This window comes from Augochlora pura, chromosome 8, assembly GCF_028453695.1.
Source record: "Augochlora pura isolate Apur16 chromosome 8, APUR_v2.2.1, whole genome shotgun sequence".
In the NCBI taxonomy this organism is placed as follows: domain Eukaryota; kingdom Metazoa; phylum Arthropoda; class Insecta; order Hymenoptera; family Halictidae; genus Augochlora; species Augochlora pura.
The window spans coordinates 4,839,976-4,856,290 of NC_135779.1; the positions used below are offsets into that span (position 1 = coordinate 4,839,976).

Here is a 16,315-nt window from a genome sequence, read left to right on the forward strand (position 1 = left end):
GTTGAATGAAATAATTGAAGACGTTTCGATGCTTTTTTCAGCATTGCATCTCTTGGACGGATTAGAGAATTGAAAATCAATATCATAAAGTAACACTGAAACTTCGAAAGATCGAGGAAACATTTTTATTGAATTTGACGACAAGTTGAAATTAAAAGGAACGCTAAAAAATGTCTAAACAATTAATTGCGTCATCATTAGTATTTTTTGATTGCTTGGTTAATTCATTATATCTTAAAACTATTGCTTTTTTTTAAATTATAGTCTAAAAAATGTCAAACGACTCGAAGCGCCATCTCTTAGAGTTAGCAGTAAGCTAAATGTAGGGATACCTTGACATCAGTAAACACGTTTGTTGGCAAAATAGTAACGTGAAAAATTCCCTAAACTCGAGGTAACTTCAAGTTACCCGTTCCAAGAGCTACTCGTGTATGGCAGACAACTTTTTAATAAAATTGTGTATGTTGTCATACATTGCAATCTAATGAAACCGATGTAAAGTCGATGCACGTCAAAATGCATGAGCGTTTATTGTTTACCGAGGCCTACGGTAGAGAGAAGGAAAAGTTCTTCGTCAAGTCCAAAGGTATCTATGTTTTGATCCATTAAATGTCACGTTGAATGGTATACCTAACCTATCTTTGTGTTTGTCTTACATGGACCTACAGATGAGCAATCGATAACTGAACTGTTGTCTGATACAACTAGAACAAAATCTATCTATGCTAATACTGTATCAATTATCAAGGAGGTAGTTTTACCCCAAGGGTACCCTGACAGCGTCCATCCGGATTATACACAATACCAAATATGGGACACTGTACAGGTTACTTTACAGAACAATTCCTCCAAATTACTGTTCCTCTGTTTCTTGACAGGAAGAATATTGCCACCGTTACAGTTTTATTTATGTTTAACCATGCAATATTTTATTTCTTTGGCAATCATTAGCTTTGGAAGTCTGTTCATTTTTTTATTTCCATTGAAACTAGTATTCGTATATTCTTTGTTATACTATAATGTTTCATTTTTCAGGCGTTTGCAAGTACTATACTGAGTATTATGACAACTCATTCTATTATGCAAGGTGTAGGTGTAGGTGAAGCTGAAGCAACACCACTGGCTGCAGCTATCACATGGGTATTAAAAGATGGGGCTGGAATGGTCGGTCGTATTGCATTTGCATGGTGGAATGGGTAATCCAAATCATTCAAATATAAGTAACTGGTCTGTGCAACTATTGTATAAGAACAATTTGTCCTTTATTCATCAGGGCAGATTTTGACAGACAGTGTAAAAAATGGAGGCTTTTTGCAGACGTTCTTAATGATTTAGCAATGGGAATAGAGTTACTCTTACCTTATTACTCCTCCTACTCTCTTGTAATATTGTGTATTTCAATGGTAATGAAATCAATTGTTGGTGTTGCTGGTGGGGCAACAAGGGCAGCTATCACGCAGCATCAGGTAAAATGCTTCTGAAATCAAATTTATTTATTATTAATAGATAAATTTGACTTATTCGGAATACACATTTCTATTATAGGCATTAAAAAATAATTCTGCAGATGTCTCAGCCAAAGATGGTAGTCAAGAGACATGTGTGAATTTAATAGCATCATGTATAGGAATCTTAATGCTCTCTACTATTCATACTGGCAGGTAAATGTGCCAATATTTTCTATTATTCGAATAAGAATGTCACGCGATCTTATGATAAGGAATAATATTGTTGATGTACCTATAGTATATATAATCTGCATGTAGATACGTAATGGAACTCTATCTCTTTCTGGTGGCAGTACATCAATACGCCAATTACGTGGCTGTGAAATCTCTACGTTTAAATTCTTTGAATGAAGATCGATATGCGTTAATAATCAAAAGTTACGTAACGAACGAAGTCATTCCTGAACCTGAAGAAGTTAATAAAAATGAATCAGTATCATTATTCTCAAAACCTAGTAAGAGTGACCTTGATTTTAGCATTACATCGTATATAAGCGGATAGAAATTGTCTTCATCAATTATTTTTCACAGCAATGAATATGTGTGGGTTTAACATAAAAATGGGCGTGTCTCTTGCCACTCTTATAAAGAAAAATATTATTTCGACAAGCGATATTGACCTATCATTAAAACTCTTTTTAGATAGGAAATATTTGATTGCCATTGACACAGAGAATAGGACTATTTTTATATGTTTTAAAAAGGATGCGTCAGCCTCGGATGTTTTGGAAGCGTATCTACACGCTTGTTTTTGTGGTTTGTTCATTTGTATGTCTCTCAAAGTGCCACTCGTAAGTAACATGCAATCACTTTTTATTTCATGTATATACATACATTTAGAAGTGTTTTACATTTCAAGGATCTCTTCTTAAAACCAGAAGTTAGTGATATATCGTATCCTCTATTGCGCCTTTACGTGCTTAGTAAGAAGTACGCCATTGCAAATAATAGCGCGCAGTCATCAAAAGCAATAGAAAGCATTTACGTTACCAATTTGTTGATCTCTGGCGAATACAAAGCATTTATTAGCGGCCTTGAGACTAAAGGTGAGTCTTATTTTACAAGATAAAAATTTTATATCTTTTCTCTTGTATTAATAAATATACTTCTTCTAGGATGGGTTACGGAGACTAATTTGTTACCCGTAGCGTCATGGAGATTTTTATAAAGAAATGGTAAAAGAAGGGCGAAGCATGGTCATTAAACATATTAAATATTGTTGCTCCTTTCTCGACATTATTTGCATATCTTGTAACTATCTGTTGGCGATGAGATAAAATTATCTATAAATATTTTCTTACAAATTTTTATCACAGGTGATTATAGTATAGTAAAACTGATACGGAAACCAGTTTATTTCCAATAATTTATAAAAATATAACACGCCTTTAACCTGTACAAAAATTCTTGGTTGAAGAAGTTGAACTAAGACTCTTGCTCTTGTTTAGGACCAGTTTGTGATAAGTGTTTCACTATATCCACCCAGTCCCATCCTCGAGGTCTTTCACCTTTTCCATCAACTTTATTCCATTGTCTACGTTTCTGGGCTTTACTTAGGTGTTCTTTCTTCGGTTTCTTTGCTGTTTCTTCAACCTATTCATGATAAATTTGTTTTTCTTTGTACATCATAATTATAAATTATCCAATTTATAAAAAAATTTAAATTTACCTGTTGTTTTTCGTCTGTTATTTTAAGCTTGTCAGTCTGTGCAGCAAGATCCACAGATTCTGGTTGTGCGGAAACCAGTTCAAGATAATGCTCTTGAACAGATTGAAATAATGTGTAAGTCATGGCAGTTCCGAGCCATTGGTCAGCCTCTGCTTCCACAAGTTTCATCACATTGTCTTTAACTTCTTGTACACTGTATTCCAATCATTCACCTTTAATAAAAGCAACAGAATGCAAGAATAGTCAAAGAACAACATAGTTGGACTTACATGTGCTTGTTGTAAAACGTGTTCATATTAATGGAAGGTTTCTCTGATGGATATGTTGAGCCCCATATGATCTCCAGTAAAAACGATTTAACATCGTTGTCCTCTCCAAACTGTGCATGTAACGATCGTTATACATCCGAGTGCATAGCAATTGAGGTGCCGTAAAATACCAATAAATCAAAAGTACATTTAAGTCGTAATTATGGTAAAATATAGACGAATGAAAGAAAGACAAGAATCAAATAGTTGCATTGTACGGCCTCGAAAATCGTAATTTAGGAAAACGCAAGAATTCATCAAAGAAATTGGTATCATTTCGAAGTACAGACCTTGTATTGAAACGTGTTGGGTGTCAGCTGTTTAAAAGCCGCATCTCCGTCGTATATCGACAACAGTACTTCTCTTTCTTCTTCTTGCAGTTCGGCATCGCTCATTTCCCTTCTTCAACCTAAAATATTGATAGTCCAATATTTTTTATACGCGCACCGTTCATGCGTTCCTTCGAGGTTAAAAAAACAGGTAGACGCAGCTGTTAGGTCGATCGTGCTGCCCCGGTTACATCATTCGCGCCACCTTCAAAAATTCAAATCTCAACCGTTACAATACGTTGCGAGATAGTAAAATTAAGCAATCTATTAAAATATCAAAACCCGAAGCGCTTTTATTTCATCAAATTTTATTACGATATCGCAATTAAAAAAGTTACTCACCGTGAAATGATAAAGAAGGTAATAAGCGACTGTAGCAACAGAACTGTAACGGTTATTACGTCGTCTTCACAACTAGATGGCGCCACAGTTCAGTTACAAGAGTTTCACGAATTCATATTTGGATGAAACAGGGATTCGTGTTTAGTTATTGGAACGAAGGAACTGCGTCGGTAGTGTCTAATTAATTGCTGTAATGATTTGAAGAGATTACGAAATTTGGTGGCGTCTCAGACAGCGTACGATGAAAAGGAACAGAATTTCAATGAAAGAGAAAGGTAGGGAACAGGAATAAGGATGCTGAAGTGATCAGTGACTTACCACTGGCAAGGCGCAGGCATTTCCCGCGTTATCAGCGCTCTGTACAAGGAAACGCCGCGGACCTATACGGATCTGTACGGTTGGCCGTATGCCATGGCGGTGAATACCGGCCGATGTTACAATGTGTTCGAGAGAGAAATGAAGTGAAAAGCGGATAGCAGACGGGGGTGAGAGGAAAACTCGAGGGAATGGAACAAAAAAAGAGTCGGAGTACATACTAGCCCGAGTAGCGAGCCGCGGATTAATGCGAGTTTCCACTCCGCGTACCCCAGCCTAGCATTTACACGAACATCAGTTCCTGACCCCGTTCTCCCTGTTTCGTTTAAATTTCTCTCATCGCGGCACGACTGTATCGGGAATCGAAGAATGCACCAGCTGTAACGACGCATCATCGGCTTCCTGTCGGTGGAATTTTTCATTCTCGTTTCGCGCGATACGCCATCGATGCCGGTTACATTGGCGGCCATTTTTTCCACTTTTTTTATACACTCGACGATAAAACTATCTCGCGGACCCCGATATTGGCCACCGGTAGCGAACATGTTGGTTATGGTTACAGAGATATTTTTATTCGTTTCTTTCACCGTTCCGACACCGGTGTCTCTCTATACGCGGCATTTTAATTTCAGGACTAAATGAGTCAAGTTGCGTCATAGCAAGTGTCAATAATAATTGGGTCGCCATGTTGGTTCTTCCGAGTGGTTGCATGTGGCATAAGAGGATGGTCCTTCTAACATCATTGACGATGAAATAATTTGTGATCTTCTCAGAAGGTTATGTATAAAAGCATCTTTTGTATAGTTTTGCTTTAAACTGATTGATTCTTTCTTTTGAATAGGTATATTTTTATTACTATCATGTAATGGCTAGGATTGAGTAGATTCGACGAATATAACCTTTACGTGACACTGAGAACTGAAAATTAATGGAAATAGATTAGAAAATTGCTAGGATTGCTATTTTAATGTCAATGACACACTTTTCATTTCAAATACAATAAAACTATGAGAACAAAATGGTAGGACAATTTTTTGTGCATCATTATAAAAAGCAGATTTTTGTTTCTATAAGATCAGGTTAGAAGGTATGTATACAAAAATATTTTAAACTCTGTAGATTTGTGGTTTTATAATAAAAAAGGATCTTAGGAGATTTTAGACTTTAAAACTAGCTCCAGTTATTGTTTTAATTTTTCAATCCTTTAACTTTGTAGAATATTGTTTATATAAGTTATTTTATGTGCTCTAGCTAAACGAGACACTCGGCATAGATTTGCAAAATGTAGTAAACTCAGTATAAAATACAATTAATATTTTTCCAGTGGGAATCAGTGCCGGCAAAGGATGCTCGACGGGGGCAAACGATCGGTTAAAAGAAAAATCAGGATCGTGTGCGTGAGCGGTGGCGATGAATAATTGGATATTTGGTCCGGGGGCTGTCGTGCGGGCCGAATTCGTAGAAGAGGAGCGTCCTGCGCGAAATACAGGTGCGTACACGCGATATAATCCACGGTATTTCAGGGAATGATCGCCGAATTCGGCGAAGCCCGCTTTTGCGGTGAACACGGCGAGAGGGTTGGCGTGACTTACGCTCGCCACGTGTCCGCGAGTGCGTTTGCGAAACGACTGGCTCGATCCGAACTCGTTTGTCTCGACCGATCGACCATCGATCTGCTTAAGTAACAGACCGTAGATCTCTCGTTATCGCCCACTGAGTTCTCGGTAACCGAGTCACTCGCGGTGACTGCGGAAAGATGGAATGGGGGTACATGGGACGATCAGACCTTCTCGGGAACCATTTTTTTAAGGGCTCACCGGGATCGCTGTTACGTGCAAAAATTCTTATATGAAAATCTTACTTACCTGATATTATTGAGTTAAAACGATTTGCCATTTATCACATTTTTTTCTTTTTCTTTCAAGTATGTTTAAAATCCATTCTTTAAGGAAATTTTAAGATATATCAATTTTACAAGGTTTCTTACAATTTCTCTTCTATATTTTTCTCCACTCTTTCCTCTCGCTTTTCTTCATGTCTTAGTTTTTCCTGAGGATTATTAATATCTATTATAAATATCCTATTCTGTTTACCATCGTGCTACCACGGCTTTTTTGTTAAATTGCGAATTCTGATTACTGAAATGCCTGTTATCTTTTGGCTAGGTAAAGTTTGAATCTTAAAACTTCAACATCTATACTATAATTAAAACACTCAACGTCTACAGTGCGACTAAATCACTTAATATTTGCGATATAAATAATTTAAGTACTCAACATTTACAATGTAATAGGTGCCTCGGATCAGACACATCTTCCTTCGAGATCGTAACTGAAACAGAAGTAGTTCGATGCAATTCTTAAGCTACAATTGGTGCGAGCATCACTATGAGTGGTTACCAATACAACGATCGAAACGATCCCATAAATCTACAAGTACCGGCAGAGTGACAAGAACTTGTAGCAGATGAAACATCGGTGAACATGCAACTGGACTAGGCATTGAAATCGAGATTCTGATCGGCGATCGGCACTTGTAGACGGCTCGTCCGGTGGTATGTAAATTCGGGTGACAGTATAAAGTGCTCCGCCGAGTATACGCGACCGTAATGAGCCTGCTCCCCTCGCGATAGAGACAATAATAAGAAGAAGAACAAAGCGAGATGAGGGAGGCGCCGTGGTGTCGCAGTGCATTGATCACAAAGAATCGCCTAGGTGCCCGTGATTCAGAGTAGCGGCCTGCCTCCCTCCGCTTGTAAGTGGCTCTACGTGGCCGGCCCTCTCTCTAGTCCAAGCCCGGGTAGCTCATGAAACATGGATCGAGAGTCGCCCTAGAAGAAGCTGCGGGAAAGAAGCCGACCGCCTGCCGTGCGCTCGCCGATCATCACTGTAGCGATGGGACCAATACCCTCGCGCACGGCCACCGATATCTCTCGGTAGCTCACGGGACAGGCGATCCTCTCCTCGGGCCGTAGGAATTTAGCCAGCTGCGGCAGGGTCTTCATCAAAATTGACGGTGGATCACTTAGCATCTGATCGATGCGCGGCGGCCCACTCGAAGCGGATGCATCACTCGAACCGGGAACGGATTCGGAGCGTAATAGCCTGGCAGAAAGCTGGCACCGAGGGGCGGTGCGGATTGTTGTTGCAGGGCCTGGGCTCTGCCGAACAGGGATTCGAAGTCACGAGAACCGTGGAAATTGGAATTAGGCGAGCGAACACGGGACGGGGAATTATGGGGAAACCGGCGCCACGCGGAGACGTACGAAAATAGAGATATGGAGATGCGGAATTGAAGGTAGTCTAGGAGAAACGCGCGACGCTGCGGAGACTCCGTACGAAAAACCCGAAAACGGAGAACGCGGGTTGCGACGGGATTTCGAAATCTCGTCGAGCGGAAATTCGGAAAGGTGGCTCGAATGGGAACGGTTCGCGGTTACCCGGAAATATGGAAATGCGGAACCGCGGAATTGCGAGTTGTAAATACGTATGCAAATGCCGCGAGCGTTTTAATCGGGGCTGCTGGAAACGTCGATGGATCGTTTGAAAGAAGCACCGCGCGGAGAGGTGTTGGGCGGCTCCGCGATCGGTCCCATCACTAATCACCGATGCGACCACGCGGCTAAGTTCCCTTCGACCAGCACCGGTGCTCGGCACACGCAAGAAAAGCTTCTTCCTGGCGCTGTTGGATTCACGGAAATTAGTGCCACCCCGATGCTTCCCCTGAACATTACTCCGCACGCCGATATGCATTATGCAAAACCGAGAACTACCGCGTCGTAATTGTATCGTTTTGATAAGTAAGCTCGCGCGAGAACCACGCTGCCGTTCCAACCCGTCCCCCTTCCACGCTGTTTCTTCTTTTCTTGCGATTACCCTCCGCAGTAATTGTACTGGGTGATTCAGAAACGCTTGCTGGGGGTGGTGGCGTTCGCCCAATTCCATCTGTTAAATCTTAGATAATGGAATACTGCAATCAGAATGAATTTCAACGTCGAGAATATCATTTCATTTTCGAGAAACAAATTCTTGATTTTCAATGCTCCCTTTTAATTATTTTTTCGAACTAGAGGGATTTTAGATCCTTTTTATAGGCACTGGCTTAGTTCTTTTGAAATTAAAATTATTCTAAGTAAAAAGTTATCCCAGAAAAAGTTACCGAATTTTGAAACAAAAATATAAATCGAAAAAAGACGGACTACAGATCAGAGAAACTATTTGGTATCTCGTGTTAAAACCGTTCCGACAGCAAAGTGTTAACATTCTAAGGAGAAACTTGTTACGATGCTGAATTTAATTTAGATCGCTGATAATGGCAACTGAGCCGTTCATAGTGACCTTGCACTTTAGTTTCGCCGACTTAATTTCAGTTAACGGTATCGCGAACAAAACCTCGCCGGCGCTGTTTGCGAACGTGCGAAGTCTCGTTGAATCCGTAATATTGGCCATTGTAACAGCCGTAACGAATTTTACGAGCTGCCGGCGTGCACCGTATATCGAGAGTGCATTAGAATGGAACAGCGTAAAAGGCTTAACTAGATTTATTAACGGTCACGCCGGTATAAACACCGGTAATCGTGGCACGTTTACAATGTAGCCTGTTCGCCGATCCGCCGTTAGGGGACACGTTTATTAATAAACGATCGAAGATTATTACACTCGCGCCGCGATTATTTCGTTGCATTGGCTCTTGCCGAATAGCTGGCTCCCGCGGTTCGTTCCACGAGCCGGCTTATGCTAGCTGAAACAATGCAGTTCTTTATTTCACGAAGCGCGGGCATTAATTTTTAATCGTTGCCCTCGGCGTATTTTCTCGGACCATTTGCTAAAACCTCGGGAATGGAAACGATTAAACTATTTAAATAAAGTAGTGTTAATTTTTAAATCATCATAATTATTTTGTAAATGATTTACAATTGGTTGAAAAGATCCCAGAGTTTACGGCAACTTGATAGTTTGGTAATTTTAAAGTTGAATGAATTACGGTTCGTTTTACGTTCGACCCGCAATGATATTCTTCCATTTCCGGCGGAACCCGGCCAGATTTCTCATCGCATGTTTGCCAATCGCCATTAAAGTCCCCGCGGATTTCCAACTTTCATCGAAGACTTTTCCCAGCTTTCTGTATCTAATTTCTTAATGTGTAGCTTCCTCCTCCAATCAGTCTTCCAGTTACACGCCGCCCGCCTCGTTCTGGCTTTCAACGTAATTACGCCGCGCCGGCGGGGCAAGAAGGCACGATGCGATTTGCGCATCCACGTCGCGACAAATATTTTATCAGTCGTTACCAACGAGATGCTAAAGCGAGAAAGAGAGAGAGAGAGAGAGAGATAGAGAAAGCGTGCTCTATTTCGTGGTTTTTCGAGATTTCGTCGTATCCTTCATCCGCGGGGCCGCGCGTTGTTTTTTCTTTGTTCTAATTACGGGAGGGGCGCGTATTTCATCCGCAATATCGTCCGCGAACGTTCTCGGCTGGCCCGAATCCCCTAAAACATCCTCCGCTGGCTTCCTCAAACAGCATCATCCGCCCCTAATTGCGGTCCGCATATTTCATCCCCGTACAAATATTTTCCCCGGCCACACCGCGGGGTTCGGACGCCCAGAAAGATGCATTTCGTAAAACATTTGCCGTTTCCTCTTTGAACCGTGGCAACGGCTTCCTCGGCCTTGATTGCCCGTCCACCTGTACCAAATAATCCCTCGGAGAGAGAGATGCGGCTCTTAAAAACATCCTCTGTGCGGAAACGTCTATTTATTATCATTGTTTATTATTTTGCGGAAAGACGCGGTAAACGAGAACAGAAAAGAATTTTAATAAAATGTTCTTGAAAATCTGTTTCTTTAAAGTTGCTTGCGATGTCCTAGATGAAAAATTAAACGCTGCATAGCATGAGTGATTTTATTAGATATATGTGTACTTATATATTTTCTAAATATAATTATAATATAATTAATTATATAATATCTCTTACAGGTAACTTAAAGTCTTGAATGGAATTGTTTAAAGCCTTGCATTATGTTGGCTCGTCGAACATGGCCGCTGTGACACGGGATGTGTTTGCAGCACATGATCAAAGGAAGCTTCAAAGTGATTGGTGCTACGGGACGGTCTGTAATCTCCTGCAATTCTTGTGGATCTTCTACATTTTTCACATTTTTATGGAAGTAACGATTTTACGAGAACAACGAGTAGCCGTGACATCGTACGGTAGAATGACTAAAGGAATTGAAAAACAAGACTGCTATAAAATGGCTATAGGAAGGAGGAAATTCCCAAGTAGGTACACCGAGCCTTGCAACAGATGCAGGAAACTTCTACTTTGCATAACGATCCAAGAGCAGTCGCAGCGGAAAAATGACCTTTACATTCATTATAACCGTGATCATCATCTTCCTGTCAGCTTGTTGCAAAATAAGGGGTTTTAGCCGCCAGAGCGTATTTTTGCGAAGAGTCCGCCGCGGGACGAAACTCGTGGAACAGTTGATCGACGAACGATGCCACGTAGGTGTCCCATCGCTACCGATTACTCTTGTCGAGAAGACGCCGAAGACCGGCAGAAATCGATCGGCTGTAGGTGGGGGGTTAGGCCGGAACGGGGTGTTCATAGGAAAGAAAAAGGGAGAAAATTGATCGGCCATGGTGTACGTGGCCGGCTCGTTACAAAATACTCGATACTCACGGGAGGTCGGCTTTCGTTCGAAACGGCTCTATCTTCATGCGAAACCAGAGAGCCGGGTGGCTACGCGACCATAAATGGGTGATGTACGATGTAACGATCTCTTCACTCTCTCGTCCCGACATCACAATTAGCCATCTACGTAGACACGGCTACGAACTAACAAACCGAACGAACAAACTGTCGCCGCTCGGTCCGGCTGCCGTGCACCGAGGAATTGCGTTCGTTCAATTAACGACAGACTCGATTAACTGTATCCACCACCCCCCTCCGTCCATCCTCTTCCCATGGCGAACACGCTGCTGACCAGCACGAATATAAATTAGCGACTTCAATCGATTGTTTGCCCCGGGGCACGGAGAGATCGGTGGGGAAGTGTACCGGCCCGTGGATCCGGAAAACCCGGCGGAACGAGGATGCACGCCCGTCGCTTCGCGCACGTTTTTTTCCCAACGATTTAGTACTCATAGATCACAAGATTTCTCGTTTGCGAACGGCGCAATCTGTCCCGTTGTTTTTTGAGGGATTAAGAAGTTGCGAAACCGTACGTTTTCGATAACGAACGCGCCGCGCACGGATTCGAGCTCGCCGTGAGATTTTTAGTACGATGGACGCAGCAATTTTTGATCTCGACTCGTTTTAACGCGTTCGTTGCTCTAAAAGTAATTGATGTACGTTGCTCGAGTGAAGCCGTAACTTTGACAATTGTTAACCCCCTGCACACGAAGCCATTTCAATTGTAAATCTAAAATAATTTCTCTGGCTTATCCTTTCCATCTTCTATAGCAAAATTCATTCTATGCATATGAAATTGAGTTTCGCGATTCATACAAGTGTAACCTTTAACAATTTTTTAAATTTAAGCTTCGGTGATATCTATAAAAATAATTTTGGAACGTGATACAACAATATTAATGGTGCCTCGGAGTCGCCACTCAAAGGGTTAAATTAGAAATGGGAAAAGAATCATTTCACTGTGATAAGTTCAGCGTTTAGTTTGGTAATAGATTCGGTATTTTTGAACTACAAATATATTCATATTTAGAATTCAGAATTAATTTATTTTAGTATTCGGTATTAGTATTAAATTTGTTGCTCCTTTATGGATTACGAAGAGCCGAGCAATTTTCATTTTCGATAAGGATCGATAGTGTACGTGTTTTCATGGCAGCCGCGCATCGCCTTCGCCCGGGATTTATGAAAAGGGGTGGCACTATTCGAACTCTGCTCAATTTGCGAACGCTGCTCCCTTTGATGTTGCACTTCCCGCAGGACAATCCCATTGAAAATCGCTGTCTGCCGTTGAAAAGCCCGTGAAATATCAAAAGTGCGGCGCGAAAAGCGCCGGGGCCGTTACTCGAAAATTTCAGTCCACGGGACAGCGTTTTATTCACCGTCGAGTTTTTTTTCTTTCACCCTATTATGCGGCCGCCGGCTCGCGCTCCCGTTCAATTACAAATATCCTGATTCGATTGCTAGTTCGATGAAAAATATCATTCGCGCCGTACCGCTCCGTACGGTCGTGCACGGAACGAGGAATTTGGCGTTCATTCGCTGAAAAATCAGATTCCACGCGTCGATATTTATCCAACGCGTATTGCTTTCTTGTTCAGTTCGCTCCAGTCTCTGTTTTTTTTTCTGCCGGCTCGCGAAACGCAATGAAACAAACGAGACGCGAGAATTAACTCTGAAAGTCTCTCGAACGCTGACGATTCATCGAACGAAAATCTCGAGCGAATTACAATAAAATACATATGATAACGTAGGTAGATCCTTGCTCGACGTTTTCATTCAATTATTCGCGATCGGTTTACCCAGTCAAGGATCGCGGTTGCTTTGCAAACACGTATTAATTATGAAGCATACCCGACGGCGCGTGTGCCGAACATTAATGAAAACGTGGGTAATTATTCAAAGTTGCAAAAATGGCGCGGCTTGTCAATATTAAAGAACGCGAAGCGGGACAAGGATTACAATTGTCTCGAGAGAAGCGGGCCCGAGGCATTTAATTAAAATCGCACCTGTGCTCCCTCTGTGTTTTCCCTTTCTAAACTGCGATATTCGTCGCGACGGCGGTACACAGCACGGCGAGGGCACGTACCGCGTGACTCGCGAGTTCTTTGCACAAACAATACCGAGACCTAGAATCGTTCGTACATATTTGTTAATGGAAAGCGTTAATTGTAGCGTTCGCAAAAGTACACGTTTCCTGCGTACACAAGCACAGTACACGCGATTAATTTCTTAACAGCTGGTGCTAATATACTTGATCTTTAACAAACACGTGTACCGTTTTTCTCGCTGTTATTTTCATTTCCGTATAATAAATCTCATTACTCCTTTGCACCGTTTATCGGGGTTTTACGGCGCAACAGGAGATACACTGAAAAATCTATTTCGCGAGGGTTTCGATTGGCGCGTGTGTTCTTTTTTTTTCACGGCGCGTAACAAACTCCGAAATTCCGCAGCACGCTCGCGGAAAACCAGTTTTCCCTGAATTGTTTATTAAAGGGCGAGAAAGAGAGAGAAAAAGAGAGAGAAAGAGAGAAAGAGAGAGAGAGAGAGAGTGAGTGAGCCGGCCTGTAATTGACCCTTTACGGGCGCAAACAGCGAAACAACGACAGAAACGAGACCGGCCGATCGGAAGGAAGGATCGATCGATCGAGTCGGTAAATAATTCAATCTTCGAGCCACTCAGCCGATTCGTAGAACCGATAAAAACTTGTCCACCAGTTTCTTCCGTCTTTGCGGGCCGGCTTGCCGGTAATAAAACAGAAGAAAAAAGGAACCGGCGGCGAGAAGGGGGGAAAGGGAGAAAAAAGGAGCAGAACGAGGCCGGGAGAGCAATCGGGAGGATTGAAAACCTGGCTCGGGCTCAATACCCGGCGCGCGGGTACCCCGCGACCCGGAAAAACCGGCGGTCGCGTGTTGCGCGAGGCCAACGAGGGAGGAGGAGGGGGTGAAACAAAAGCAAAGGAGTCGCCGGACAAATGTGACGCTGATAGTTACACGGGGCCGGCAATAAAGGGGGGCCCGGGGACGGAAAAGCGTGCCGTGGACAAGTCTATCGATCGATCCACCTCCGCTGGGAACACTCCGCGATCGGGCTAGATGCACGGAGACCCTCCTGGAAATCGCAAGAGAAATGGAAACCCGCGTACCGGGACTCTGTCACGGTCGAACAGCGTCCCCGAACAATCCCTTCATTTTTATGCAACGCTGGATCGCTTCGCTGATGGATCGGCCCTATCCGTGCAGTCCGGAACCTTCGGTTTGATATCGAGATGCCTTTGGGAACCCCGTTATGTCGCGCGATAGCGTGCCCGTTACTTGCTACTGATTTATCGGGGCCGGGAGTAATTTTCGAATTTATGCTAAGTCGCGGGAGGGACGCATCAAGGGAGATTCTTTTGTCGTATCTTGGGATGTCCGCGATGATTCCGGTGGTCAGATTTCGTGGATCGGGGACCAGGATCTTTGACAATACTTGCAGAAATATTTGTAAAAATATTTGAGGAGTTGAATTGTGTACATCGAATTATTTGATACGATCTTTTTCTTGGTATAGTCTACCGGATGAGCAGGATTAATTCGATGCAATAATTCTGCTGTAATAATTATTAGAGTCATTGATTAGTGGGGATTTTATGCTTTTTTTTAAGCTAAAAAGAGAACAAGATCCTATATCGGTTTCCAAATAAAATAGTAGCTCTTATTTAAATATAGATAGAAGATTTTCTTCACCAAATTCTAATAATCTGATTTTATCGATCTCTGAAATCTGACACTGTACGTTTCTCATATAGAAACTCGATTTTATGCGAACCGGTGAGAGCGACCCGTTACCGGAGGCAATTTTTGATAATTCGAAGCGCGTTCGCGTAACGCGGGCGGGTCGTGAGATGAAGGTTCCCACGATTTTTCTCCGGGAACCACTCAGACGGACCTTATTGCGCAATCCCGGCTATCGGGGTAGGACATCGCGAATTTCCCATGAAATTTTCTTCTGCATCACCACGGGTCTGTCTCGTCGCCCAGGGCACTCGGAAGAGCAGCGCGGACGGGAATCGAGGCTCTGATACTTCCGATCCCGTGTTCCTCTCCGCGACGCGATAAACCGAAAGTGGAGTTTAACAACGGCTCCGGAAGAAACCGTGGCCGAGCAACTTTGTGATCCGGCGACTAATCTCCCATCTAAGCCTTGAACGAGTCCTTTTCGATGCCTCCGGCCGGGAACGATCGAAAACGAGATCCGATCTTGCCGGCGTACCTCGCTCTCGGCTCTCGAACACGGTTTCGTTTTAACGTTGTCAGCGGGTACAGCAGGCGAAAGCTAACGCCACGGCGATTATTAAGCGAACGATGCTTGCTTCGGAATTTATAGAATTTAGTTATAATATTTAGAACACGATATAAACGATTTTGCGAATTTTAGAAAATCATATAAGTAAGAGTGTACTATATATGGCACGATAGGAGTAGGTTCGGAATAAAAATTATAAATGATATTTAGTCGGTCAATTATACTTTTTACTTCACGAAGACGATTGTAAATGTACAAAGTAATTTATTTTTAGTTGATAAACCTAGCTGCAGAAAACCTACTAGAAATACTAACAGAAAACCGAGCTTTGTAATGCAAATTCAAATTAAGAGCGTGGCAATTTTGAAGAATTCTTGTCGAACGAAAATATTTTTCCAGAACTGTAGATTTTGAAAAAATCGCCAGACAATTTGTTATCTTATTCTAGAGCGACCTAACGAGGTCGCAGAATTTTTGCGGAAGATGGCTAAATGCTCGGAGCATTCTTAACAGGATGCAAGACGTAGGATCGTCGGGGACGGGTGGAAACAGGCGGAAAATCGGCTAATAACTGGTTCTACCCGACGAGTCGTTTCCGTTCTCCGTGAACGCGAGCCCGTTTTCGTCTCTTTTTTTTCTTTTCTCCTTCTATATTCATTCCTCTCCGGTCCGACGATCGGTGTACGGGGAAACATCTGAAAAGATGAGTTTCGCCGGTGTCCCATCCTATGCAAACATCCCGGGCTATTTGTACGGTGTACCGCATCTCAATGGAAACGTTATTCTATTTCGGAATCATTTTACTTGGTAATACGATTTTCTGTTTACCCCGGGTTTCTTTCGGTCGCGCGAAATTGCGCATGAA

At 42.5% G+C, this 16,315-nt stretch overlaps 3 protein-coding genes across 6 annotated transcripts in view; 1 reads left to right on the plus strand and 2 right to left on the minus strand.

Annotated features, from left to right (window-relative positions):
• Traf4 (TNF receptor associated factor 4) overlaps positions 1 to 1,468 on the minus strand; it is a 44,184-nt gene extending 42,716 nt beyond the window's left edge. Inside the window, exon 1 of the mRNA XM_078188482.1 lies at positions 1,360 to 1,468. The gene's annotated coding sequence lies outside the window, so the exon portion shown is untranslated. The remainder of the gene's footprint in view (positions 1 to 1,359) is intronic.
• LOC144474033 (RUS family member 1) lies at positions 400 to 2,761 on the plus strand. 2 transcript variants are annotated; one of them, XM_078188476.1, is made up of 9 exons: positions 400 to 586; positions 669 to 826; positions 1,036 to 1,196; positions 1,274 to 1,466; positions 1,546 to 1,661; positions 1,767 to 1,963; positions 2,040 to 2,299; positions 2,368 to 2,554; positions 2,624 to 2,761. In XM_078188476.1, the coding sequence occupies exons 1-9, from the start codon at positions 505 to 507 to the stop codon at positions 2,674 to 2,676; spliced, it is 1,407 nt and encodes a 468-aa protein (XP_078044602.1). In that variant the 5' UTR covers positions 400 to 504; the 3' UTR covers positions 2,677 to 2,761. The 2 variants fall into 2 exon arrangements, with proteins under 2 accessions (XP_078044602.1, XP_078044603.1); XM_078188477.1 differs by lacking the exon at positions 400 to 586 and having other exon boundaries at positions 686 to 959.
• LOC144474035 (RWD domain-containing protein 4) lies at positions 1,360 to 3,985 on the minus strand. 3 transcript variants are annotated; one of them, XM_078188485.1, is made up of 5 exons: positions 3,776 to 3,985; positions 3,447 to 3,556; positions 3,178 to 3,370; positions 2,902 to 3,101; positions 1,360 to 1,477 (listed from the first exon to the last, which is right to left on the minus strand). In XM_078188485.1, exons 1-4 carry the CDS (start codon positions 3,878 to 3,880, stop codon positions 2,934 to 2,936), a joined length of 576 nt encoding a protein of 191 aa, XP_078044611.1. In that variant the 5' UTR covers positions 3,881 to 3,985; the 3' UTR covers positions 1,360 to 1,477; positions 2,902 to 2,933. The 3 variants fall into 3 exon arrangements, with proteins under 3 accessions (XP_078044611.1, XP_078044612.1, XP_078044610.1); XM_078188486.1 differs by having other exon boundaries at positions 1,370 to 1,474; XM_078188484.1 differs by lacking the exon at positions 1,360 to 1,477 and having other exon boundaries at positions 2,846 to 3,101.
• Positions 3,986 to 16,315: the final 12,330 nt, after the last annotated feature.